The following is a 12,705-nucleotide window of genomic DNA, read 5'->3' as shown; positions in this document are numbered from 1 at the left end:
TGTCCAAAATCCTTCTATTTTCTCATGTGTATGGGCAGCTTTAATTTGCTTCATGTCCATCTGACAGGCCTCATTTCAAAGTTTATGCCAATATGAAGCCACCAGCAAAGGCGCCTTTTCTCGAATTAACGCTATACTTCATATCACAGCTGTGTTCAAACACTTCATGGAATAACGAGAAAACGACCCACATCTAGCACTTACCCCTGAAACATTGTCTACCAAGAATTTACCCAGCGCGGTCTCTGCAAAGTATCAGGGGACGCAAAGCTCAAGGGGACATTTTGGGTATTTTGTGGAGATATACAGTAGGTGAACTCTGGAGGCAATATGCCAGCCACCTTACTCCAGATGGCTCTCCACTTATATTTACGATACTTTAATGCTCGACCAGCATCCAGTGTTATCAGGAGTATTACAGTTCTCCTTGGAATGTACTGGTCCGGTTAGCATTGTACCCTGGCCAAGTACAACATGTACCGTAAATATTTGAACTATATAAGAAATTGGACACCTTTCTTTTGTTGTTTTTGCACCCGGTATTCCAAGTTGATCGTTTGTGGGTGGATCCACTCTATTTTTTATATGACTCAATAACGCTTTTGATATGGTCAAAACAATGTTTATTTTATATGGGGAGTGGGACGACGATCCCTGAGACACATTGATGAAATCTGGTAACCATGGCTTGAGTTCCTACACACCTTTCTTCTCTTTCATTTCCTTAGGTATAAGATAATGGCAATTACCCATTATTTATCAAATTTCCTTTATTTCAGTAATGTCAGACACATTACTTTTTTTTAAACACCATCTGTCAAACACTATGCAGATACTACAATTTCCTTACCTAAACGGTCGTAGAAGTTGAACAGCAGAACCAACATGGAGCAGCACATAATCACAAACACACAGATCATGATAGGAGTGACATCCACAGTTTCATCATCATGTTTCTTATCTGCTCCATCGTCCCTCTTGTGTTTCATATAGCTCCTGAAAGAGAAAGCCAGTTACGTTCCATTTGTATCAGACAAGTGGATTGAACGACCTCAATGTAAAGGTTTAATATTCCATTTTGTTTCAATATGAACCTTTAGGCACAATTTTGAGTCGGTGACATATATCCTGGGAGAGAGGCTACATTCATTATTTGACAACAGTATACTGGTATAAAACCAAAACATAGAACAAACACGACCAGAATCCGCTGTGCATATAAACAAATCTGATTTATATGTATGAACTTTGCACATCTAAAGCTTTTCTTTTTAGGAGGAGTTGGGCGTCTCAGGTTCTGCTTCGGTCAGACTTTTTGCCAGAAATAACATGCCAGGTGTCTACTTTCAGAAAATATATGGGTATCGGAGTATAATATATTTTAGTACTCAGGTTTTATATATGTATGTCAGAAGTGTAAAATGTCCAAAAAATAAAAACTGGCTGCAAAACAGTTAAAGAGAACGTGTAACTATGACAGACCTCTGAATTATGGCATCAGTCCGATACCCAAGGGAGCTATGCTAGTAAATGTAATTGCATTCATGAAATAGTTCCACCAAATGGCCAAAAAGAAGGTAGAAAAGGAAGCACTTTCATTCTGTGGACTCAAATAGTGTATGACATGATAACGCTTAGCAATTTAAAAAAGTTTGGGTGACCTACAATCCAGGACTTCTCACATACAATATTCACAGAGTGCATGACATGCTGTTTTACATGGCTGCAGACTAGCTGACAATATCATCTCATATACCATTTGACTCTACAGATCCAGGTTTGAGCTATAGGAACGAGATTATAGTGCACAATCCGAAGGGCACAGGTTGCTAATGTATTAGGGTTGGCAGGAAAACCAAGTGATCAAGGAAGATTTTTTGTAATGCCAGTTTTCCATTTTTTTATCGCGACACTTTTACTTACTTCTTGACATCTCTGCTTCCAGCCCAGTAGCCACCAGTAGCGACCGTTCCTACGGCCATTATAAAAATGATGACCATGTTGTAGTCTACAACAGGCTCATTTGGTGCATACATTGCCACTTTAACAGACTTGCCAAATGTCTGGAAAAAAAAGTGCAATAAGTAAAGAAATAAAGTTACAGGTTAGCAATTAGGTTTTACATTAAATAGATTAAATGAATTGATGTGTTTTTCTCTATTTGAAAATAATACATTAGCACCTTTAATAAAGAAAAAAATATTGTCAATTAATACAGCGCTATTGTTTCTGTCTCTCTGGAGGTTAGAACCCTTTGATATAGTCCCAATTCTCATTCCAGAGGGAATCCCAGGAGAGTAAATATTTGGATACATTTATGCCATTTGATTTAGGTCTAATAATCTTCTTAAAGCACAACTGAAATATGTCACATGAAAGTCAATATCCTGTTAGTTGAAGCTCAGAATCTGATACGGACACCACACGTTAGAAAGTGTCAGTCAATAGTCAGATGCAGTGCCTCAGCCATCAGAATTCAGAATGTCAAGGGGCAAATCTCGATGAAGGACTTTAACCCTTTCATGCCGACAATCTGTAGATTCACGTCCTTTTCGCACATACCCCGTGCTGCCAGGGTGTGAACATACAGATCTCTGTTCCAGCTGGCCTAGCGCTGTGAAAAGCGCTCGGACACCGGCTGTGTCAGTGTCCCCAGCAACCTGCTCACTGACAGTCGAACCGATTGGTTCGGCTGGTAAGCATGTGATCACCATGATTAACCAATTATGGTGATCTCTGAAAAGTTTGTTTACAAACAAACTTTTCCCGCTTGTCATCTCCTGTCAGCCTCCTTCACTCGGACAGCGTTTTAGAGAGAAGGAGATCGGGAGAAGACAGAATAAAAGTGAAAAAGACATGCATAAATACATACAAGTGTGTATGTATATATATATATATATATATATATATATATATATATATATATATATATATATACACACTCACACACACATACACACACACACACACACACACACACATACATACATACATACATATACATACATTTACAAGGTGTATAGAAACTATGTACTTTGTATTCCCTGTGCCCCTTAGTTTTAGAATAGGCAGGCAGGAATAGTAGGTTAGTTAGCTTGATAACAAATTGTTAGTGAATTTATTTATTCATACATTAAACTATTTAGTGTCATTTAATAATTTTTTTCACAATTATTTGATTTTAATTTGTTCTGAGGAGTGATCTGTAATGCGGTTTGGCGAGTAAATCGCAATTCATTATACGTGAACAGTTAGAAAAAAAAAATTATTATTATTATCAAATTATTAGCGTGGACTTAAAAAGCAAAAAAATATAGCCAAAATAAAAAGTGTTTTTTTCCCACTTTTTTGATCAATTGTTTGTTTGTAATATAAAGTATGTGTTGCATATGTAGTAAAACTATATATTTTTTGAAAGTGTGATTTGTTCTAAAAAAATAATTAAAATAAATAAATTGTTAAGTTATCCAAAGTAGTTTAACAGTTATGACAGTTTAAAAGATTGTATGGCAAAACATCAAATTTAGGCCTGGTCATTGAGGCATCGATGACCCTTGGTCCTGAAAGGGTTAAATGAACGCTAACTTTTTAATAATATGAATGCTTATGCTAGTCTAATAGTATACCTGACATAGATAAACTTTGTAATTTACTTACTGCTAAAACGTTGTTGTTTTATCAATATGATTTCTGTGTAAAGTCACTGCCACTAGGTGTCTCCTTTCCTTTCATCTGCTGTCCGCCCCCTGTTGTCAAGCAAAGTCCGTCCCTGGTTACAGAGCAGAGCAGACTGGATTCAGAAGGTGGGAGTGTCACTTCACTACCTGCCTATACAAGTCTATGGAGAGGGGATGGGGGAGCAGGAGGAGGGAGCACAGAGACAGAGTGAGTCAGACACAGATGCTGCATACAAGTCTATAGAGAGGGGAGGGGTGAGCAGGGGGAGCAAGCAAGAGCAGAATGAGAAAGACACAGGCTGGTAGTAAGATTTCTGTCACCCCAGTGCTGGATTCTCAATTATACTTCAGTACTGCTGTATAATGTACTCTATGTTTCTGCAGCTTCTAAATACATGTGACAGACAGAGATAGGGGAGCAGGATTCTTCTCTTCTATGTGTGCACTGTATAGAAGACATGATAGCCGTTAGGCTCCACCCACTAGCTTAGAGACAACTGAGAATTGGAAATAGGGCCTGCAGAGGGCAAAACTGCTAAAAAATGCAGTAATACATATAATTGCCAGAAATAGTGTTATTCGTAAAGTACACACATATGACAGCTTATTCTGAAAAAGGTAGGTACGCTTTACATGGGTTGTCCCTTGAAAATATGCCGACACTAAGTGTCCCCCTGCAATCTGCTGTAATCCGTGGGGCTCATTTTTCCTGTAGCGCCACTACAGGAGAAACGTAGCATTACACAGGGTCCATTTAAATCAATGCGTGATCTGTGCAATGCAGGATAGGACAGGTCCTCCAGAGCAAGAGACACTCTTTGTAACTGCTCTCTACTCAAATCAAGAGATGAGGATCCTGAATGAAGGACCCCCTTGGTTAACTCACAATTCCTTAAAGGGAACGTGTGAGCCATTTGTTTAATTTTTATTTAAAAATGAAATAAATTTTTTATATATATTTTTGGTAATGTTTCTTTTTTTTCTTCACTTATCAGGAAATATGAAAAAAATATATAAATTTTTCATATTTCCCAATGTTGGCCAGGAGAAGGAGCGAACGTGAAGATTTTGTGAAAGCCAGCAAACTGTAAAACCGTACATCTGGCACGACCCCACACCCTGCTAGTGACCTCACACCTTCTCTTGGCTGTCTGCAAAAGCATGTTTTTTTTTTCCCAATTCCACTGTGCAGCACCATTTTGTTAGTGCGATGCACAGTGGTTAAGTATATCAGGACGCAGCGTGGCATCCGCAGAATCCTTATCGAGGTGACGGCAGCCGCAGGATATTTTTACATTGACATAGCCATATGAGGGGTTTTTGTCGTTGGACAAGTTGTAGTCTTAAATGGCACCATTTATTGTACCATATAACGTACTGAGGAACTTTTGCATATTGTTTTATGGTGTGTAAAAAAAACAAAAAACAAAACAGCCATTCCATTGTTTTTTGGGGTTTTGTTTTTACAGCATTTACCATGCGGTTTATTCTGCTGGTAAATATGAATACCCACTTTATATCTTTATACTTTTTTTTTTAGGTAAAAACCAATCTGTTAAAAAAAAACTAATATTGTTTCGTGTCATCATATTCCGAAACCCAGAACTTTTTATTTTGCAGTCAATTGAGCTGTGTTAGGGTATGTGCACACACACTAATTACGTCCGTAATTGACGGACGTATTTCGGCCGCAAGTCCCGGACCGAACACAGTGCAAGGAGCCGGGCTCCTAGCATTATACTTATGTACGATGCTAGAAGTCCCTGCCTCGCTGCAGGACAACTGTCCCGTACTGTAAACATGATTATACTACGGGACAGTTGTCCTGCAGCAAGGCAGGGACTCCTAGCGTCGTACATAAGTATGATGCTAGGAGCCCGGCTCCCTGCAGTGTGTTCGGTCCGGGACTTGCGGCCGAAATACGTTCCGTCCATTACGGACCGAAAATGCTCGTGTGAACCCAGCCTGAGGCCTTATTCAGACGAACGAGATATACGTCCGTGCAACGAGCGTGATTTTTCACGTGCGTCGCACGGACCTATATTAGTCTATTGGGCCGTGCAGACATGTGCGTTATTTTTACTCAGCGTGAGTCCGCTGAAAAAAAGTCACGATATGTCCGTTGTTTGGGCGTATTTCCCGCATCACGCACCCATTGAAGTCAATGGGTGCGTGAAAACCACGCATGCCACACGGAAGCACTTCCGTGCGACCAGCGTGATTCGCGCAACAGCTGTGAAAAGGATGAATGAAAACAGAAAAGCACCACGTGCTTTTCTGTTTACAAACATCCAAACGGAGTGTCATAATGATGGTGGCTGCACGAAAAGCACGCAGCCGCGCATCATATGCTGAGGCCACACGGAGCTGTTAAGTGCCTTTTGCGCAGGCAAAATGCCACGTTGTTTGCGTGCGCAAAAAGCACACGCTCGTGTGAACCCAGCCTAAGGGAGGTGCCGAGGGCTTCTATGGCAGCCTAACAAAGGCCCCCAGGTCTGCCATCAGTGTATGCCTATTAGGAAAAAGTAATAAAACATTAAAAAAGTTATATACGAATTTGGCTTTGCTGTAAGGCCTCTTGCACATGACGGTGAATAACGGTCCGCATCCTATCCTCAATTGCAGATAGTATAGGACACATTCTATCCTACGGGCCAATACACACGATCGTGGTTTCCATGGCCGTGCATTGCTCGGGAGACAGGACCGCAAAAAATAGGACAAGTAATTTTACGGGATGCATCTTGTGTGCACAGTCCATGATTGCGGAAGGCCCACGGATCACACTCCTCAAGCCGTCCGTGCTGTAATCACGGACTATAAACATGGCTACGGTTGTGTGCATGAGGCCTTATTGTAACGACCCGCAGAAAACAGTTACTAAGTTATTTAAACCACACGGTAAACTGTGTAAATTTAGGACGAGAAAAAGAGTGGCAGTTTTTTTTATCAATTACACCCAAAAAAAAGGTAATAAAAGTTATATGTACCCAAAATGGTGCCATTAAAAAAAACTACAACTCATCCGACGACTTGCAGCAAAATTGTGACAAAGCTGCTTTGTACAACAACCTTTGGTACAAATATGTGAAGAACCTGCAAAAGAACCTGCACACAAGGTAATGTGGTTATGTGTGCAGGACCTTAACACATATCGTTGTGACCATGTTAATGTTGAAGGACCTACATACATAAGGTCATATGACCATATGTGTGCAGGTCTTGAAACCAGAGGGAAGAACAGAAAAGCTCTATAGAAAGAGCGTGAACTGCTATGCAAGTGCCTGGGTCAACATATTTCAAAAGTGAATTTAGGGGTGCTTGTCTGAGGTCGGTATTCGGTTAGGGGGTCGCATGTCTGTATTAGTTTAGCAGGTCTGGTCTGTAGTTTGGAGATTCTGGTCTTGTGTCTGTATTTAGTGGGTTCTGGTCAGGGGCCTGTATTAGGTTAGGGAGTCTTAGGTCTGTATTGGTTTAGGACAAATGAACACAAAAAGCGCTGCATAGTGCAGTAAAAAAAAGAGAAGGGTAAGAAAATTTACTGGGCGGACAGAGCCGGATTCAGAAGGCAAAACAGCAGGCACAACCCTGGTATGCGTGTATAGGAATATTCTCGGCCCTCCGATCAGCGTGGTTACTGCTCTGCCTGCAGACCTCAATCCCGAGCTCTTTAACAATATAATACCAAGCAACAGGAAAAATGTAGGATCCATCGGGCACCACCAAAATTAGAAGGACTGGAGTAAATACTAGAAAGGATGAATGTACAACACCTTTCAAGGTAGGTCCAACCAAACTTGAAATGCGTTGCACGTTCATTATTTACTCCAGTCCTTCTCATTTAGGTGGCGCACGATGGATCCTGCATTTTTCTTTTTGCTTGGCGTATTAGTTTAAGGGTTCTGGTCTGGGGTCTGTATTCGTTTTTTTTAAACAGTTTTATTTAAAATTGTTATAAACATAACCAAATAAAACAACCTAAGAAACTGCGCGCATGAAGAGAGAGAGAAAAAGAAAGAAAGCGAAAAAGAGAGAAAGCGAAAGAAAGCGAGAGAAAGGAAAGAAAAAAGAAAGAAAGAGAGAGAAAAGAAAGAGAGAAAGAAAGAAAAAGAAACAAAGGGAGAAAAAGCGAGAAAGAAAGAGCGAGAAAGAAAGAGAAAAAGAAAGAGAGAGAAAGAAAAAGAAAGAGAAAGAAAAAGAAAGAGAGAGAAAAGAAAGAAAAACAAAGAAACAAAGGGAGAAAAAGAGAAAGAAAGAGCGAGAAAGAAAGAGCGAGAGAAAAAGAAAGAGGGGGCGTGGCTAGCGGGCAAGATGGCCGGACGTGTTTGAGCTGCTCTCCAGGGGACCGCTGCATATCCTCTTAAAATCCTGAGTTGACGGCATGCTCTGGTGATCGGCAGCGACCGGACCTGAACCACCATACCCCTGACTACTCCCGGACCAACTCAGCAACGTCTGCCTCCTCCGAGAGCCGAGGCAACACCGAGTGCGAGGAGAGCCGCATCTAACTGCGGCCTAGCTGTCCTCCCTGACCGCCGACCGCAGTAAGTCACTCCTGCAGTGCGCACAGCCCATCCTGCATGACTATACCGGCGGGTGCCCGGAGCAGCTGACATACCTGGGTGGATATCGCTGTCGGAGCAGGTACGGCATATTAACCCTTGCGGGCACTACTTTTGATAACGGCCCCGAGACCTGCACAACACAGCCGAGCCTTTTGAGTGAGACGCAGAGGGGTGAGAGAGGAGCCCAGACTCCTGTACAGCACCGTGAATGGACCCAGCATACACCCTCCTTAGCTACAAATACTCTGCGGGACCCGTCAGGGTTGCTATAAAGGGAGAATATACCAAGCCGCCCAGAAATCCCGCCATTACTCTCAGGACCATCCTACATTCTCAGGGGCAATCACCCTCAGTTGCACACTTCCCCTGCAATCGAGGGCCTCATCCCCTGCTACTTTTGGATCACCTTGATATCTCGCATAGAAGACCTGCACAAATCTAAACTTCAGCCCACACGCTCCACACAGGGCAGGACGAGACGGCGACTCCCAAAGGGATAACACTGAACCCGAGACGGATCCTGAACCCACTTTGCGCCAGGTTTCTGCTCAATTGTTGGCGGCCATTAATATCTGTAAAACGTCATTGACAGGCAATAAAGATAGATGTCACCTTATTGCGTCAAGACATTCAAAACCTGAGAGGACGCATCGGTGAAATGGAAGACAGAGTCTCCCGGACAGAAGATAAACTCCGTCCATTGCTATCCACACTTTCCTCCACCTCCCGCAAGTTGGAAGCTAATCACTCCAAAATGGATGATCTGGAAAATAGAATGCGACGTAATAATCTACGTATTATTGGTCTCCCTGAAAAAACAGGCTCCTGAAACCTTTGCTGAAACGTGGCTTAAAGCTACATTGGGAGACACTTCCTTTTCGTCATGCTTTATCGTTGAAAGAGCACACAGAGTCCCGATTTCTCGGCTGAATTACAGAAACAACGGGCCACCTTTATCGAGGTAAAGAAGAAATTTCGAGACCGTGGCATTCCCTACTCGATGTCCTATCCAGCTAGTCTCCGAATTGTGGCGGATGGGAAAGTGATCTTCCTGCATACTCCGGGAGAGGCGACTGAATGGCTCCAGATGCATCCACCTCAACCTTGATTTGGACGCTGGGTGATGTAATACATATATAAGGATATTGTGGGGATGTCTAGTTTTCCATTCAGTGTTGATTCCCCTCTCATGTTAAGAGCGAGTGAATATAGGAGAAATACATCCACATAGTTAGATAGGAGTTACATAATTCCACTTTACTGTAACATACTCACGCCTTTATACACACCATATGTCATACTGGATATATAGCCTGTGGGTTGGTATTTAACACTTTGGTATTAAGGTTCTTGGTTGCTCTCATCGAACATGCTTGTCACATGTCTGAAACTGTGGTCAGGCATTCCCCATTTATTTCACATTTAACCCTAATGTTACATCTCCATAGGGTCATTTTGTTTTTGTTCTTCAGTGATACCCTGATCTGGTATTATGTTCAAATGTTAATAGCCTATGTCGCAAGTCCTTTCCATAATTTTGGTGGCCAGTTCTCTGCCTACTATATATGCATTTACTGTTTTTATAACAAAGGTATTTATTGTGTTTTATATATAACATATAGACATAAACATCTCGTCTAATAAGGCATCAAATAAGATACATTGATATACATCAAGAACCATCCTAGTTCCAAATTGCATAGTGGAAGAGATAAATTATAATATGCATGCATTAACTATATTTTGCAGTTGCTTCATGTGATCTTAATTCTAGGACGGTACTGTGTCAACCTCTGGATAAGGGAGAAATAACCAGTCAACTTAACAAAAACATTGCACACACAACTGGCATCTGGTATAAAAAGGTCTATTTAGTACTGTACACTGTTGTTACTCAGTGCCCATGATTTCCACTTCTCCTCCACTCTCTTCCCAAATACACTGAATGAAAGAGTCTTCTCACAGTTATACGTGTTGTTAAGAAGGGCAATTACTTCAGATATATGTGGATTTGTCTGGGTTTTCCAATATCTCGTAAGAACTAGTTTGGCTGACAGCAATATATGGCCTATCAAGGCTCTTTGGCTCAAAGGGATCATGCGTATGTTCAGAAATAGTAATGCTAGTGTAGGTGATGGCACTAGCAAAATTCCTGTTATTTCCGATATGAGATCATAAACCTTGACCCAATAGGCCTTAGCAAGAGGACATGACCATAGCGTGTGTAGCAGAGAGCCCACCTGGCCGCAGCTTCGCCAGCATAGAGCTGTGGTGTTAGGGAATATTCTACATAGTCTGTCTGGAGTATAATACCACCTTAGGAGAGTTTTCATGGCAGCTTCATAATGTGAGGTACATTTAAAATTTTCTGCAGTGTAAGTAGTCGCTTTGCACTATGTTGTTTCTGTAAATGATTGTCCCAGATCTTTCTCCCATGCTAATATGCATGGGGACTTAACAAAGTCTGATTTCTCTCCAATCAGGTCATAGATAGGCCTCAGTGTTTTAAAGGCTACGGACGGTATTTGAAATATTGAGATGAGATCCCAGTTTAGACTAATAGGTGAAATCTGCAGGCTGTCTAGGAAGTGCTTAACTCTCAGGTACGTGAAGCATTCTGTCTTAGGGATATGGAATACATTGGACAGATCAGGGAAGGTTAATAGTTGCCCTTTGTCATATAACTGTGACACCAATTTAAGAGTACCCTGTTTCCATCTATGTAGGTCTAGATCTCTCACTATAAGCTCCAAGGCTTCCAGAGGAGCTAACGATGTTAGTGTGGAAGCTTGGTTACTCGAGGAAGCGTGAAGTTGGCACCATAGATCTATCCAATTGCGCATAGTAGGATGTAAATTCTCTGGAGGCGGAAGCCCCCATAATGAGCTAATGAGAAGTGCTTTCAAGTTATGTTTGGGAGCAAGAGATGATTCGATGTGAACCCAATTCTTCCCTACATCCATCATCCACCAGTGTTTTAAGGTAGATATATGTGTAGCAGTATAGTAATCTTTAAGTATCGGGAGGCCCAAACCTCCTTTTCCCCTCTGTCTAGATAATGTTGACCTCGCGACCCTCGGTGGTTTGTCTTGCCAACATAGATTGGACACTTTTAAAGAAGGTGTTTGGCAGTTTTACTGGAAGGGTTTTATAGATGTATAGCAATTTAGGAAGAGACATCATCTTGAAAGGCGCGATGCGTCCAATCCACGAAACCTCCTGTGCCTTTTAGACTTTAAGTTCCCCCTCTAGAGCTTGTAGGAGCGGCAGGTAATTGTGTTTATAAATCAATGATATGGATTTAGTAATTGTAGTCCCCAAATATTTGATGCCGGTCTCTTGCCAATCCAGGGGGTATAGGGTCTTAAGAGAGGCCAGATCGGTGCTAAGGAGTCTAATCGGGAGAGCTTGCGATTTTTTCTCATTTATTTTGTAATTAGATAACTCTCCATACCTTCGTATGACCTCAAAAGCTGTTGCCAACGATCTGCTGGGGTCAGTAATAGATAGGAGTATGTCATCCGCATATAATGAAATTAGATGAGACTTCCCCCCTATAGTAATACCTTGTAGGTCTTTGTTATTCCGGAGGGCCTGGGCTAAGGGTTCTATGGATAAAACAAAAATCAGGGGTGACAGGGGGCAGCCTTGTCTGGTACCATTTTTAATGGAGAAACTGTCTGATATAACCCCATTGGTAGATACTCTGGCAGATGGGGTTGTGTATAGATTGAGAATTGCTGTAAGAATGTTTCCTGCAAAGCCCATCTTTTCCAACACTTCAAAACACAAATCTCCAATTTATGCGGTCAAACGCCTTTTCAGCGTCTAGCGTGACCAACACGGACGGTATCATTTTCTTGGCAGCATAATCCACTAGATTTAGTACCCTTCTAGTATTGTCAGAGGCCTGCTTTTGCCTCACCAATCCCACCTGGTCAGGATGAATTAGAGTTGGAAGAATAGGTGCTAGTCTATTCGCTAGGAGTTTCGCATATATTTTCAGCTCCGAATTCAAGAGGGAGATGGGTCTAACATTTTGGGGGGTATCCGGAGATTTGTCTGGTTTTGGAATGGTGATGACTAGTGCCGAGAGCATTTGGAAAGGGAATAAGTTGCATAGCTCTTTGGAAAATTCTGGTTAGATGGGGAAGCAAAATTGTGTTATAAATTTTAAAGTAGTCATTTGAGAGGCCATCTGGCCCAGGCGCTTTCCCATTTGGTAGGGAGGTAATAATATCAGCTATCTCTTGAGCGGAGATGGGCTTGTTAAGAGCCGTTAATTGCTCGGATATAAGAGAAGGTAAAGAGATGTGTTCCATGAAAGCGTTAAAAAGAGTCGGAAAATTTTGAGTCTGGGAGGAGTTGTCTTCTAGATTGTATAGGCCTGTGTAATAATCTTTAAATTTATTTGCTATCGCTCGCGGATCTAAAATTTTTGCGGACGAGGAGGGATCTTTCAG

At 41.7% G+C, this 12,705-nt stretch overlaps 1 protein-coding gene across 4 annotated transcripts in view; it reads right to left on the bottom strand.

The window, feature by feature from the left end:
- Positions 1-12,705, bottom strand: part of SPPL2B (signal peptide peptidase like 2B) — a 98,457-nt gene that overhangs the window by 28,750 nt on the left and 57,002 nt on the right. For all 4 annotated transcript variants that reach the window (XM_075862926.1, XM_075862935.1, XM_075862916.1 and 1 more), the window contains exons 5-6: positions 1,924-2,063; positions 851-996 (exon numbers count right to left, since the gene is read on the bottom strand). In XM_075862926.1, the coding sequence (XP_075719041.1) occupies positions 851-996; positions 1,924-2,063 (286 nt within the window). The remainder of the gene's footprint in view (positions 1-850; positions 997-1,923; positions 2,064-12,705) is intronic.

Source organism: Rhinoderma darwinii, chromosome 1, assembly GCF_050947455.1.
Source record: "Rhinoderma darwinii isolate aRhiDar2 chromosome 1, aRhiDar2.hap1, whole genome shotgun sequence".
NCBI lineage: Eukaryota > Metazoa > Chordata > Amphibia > Anura > Rhinodermatidae > Rhinoderma > Rhinoderma darwinii.
The sequence above is the reverse complement of the archived record's forward strand: the minus strand, read 5'-3'. Positions and strand labels throughout refer to the sequence as shown.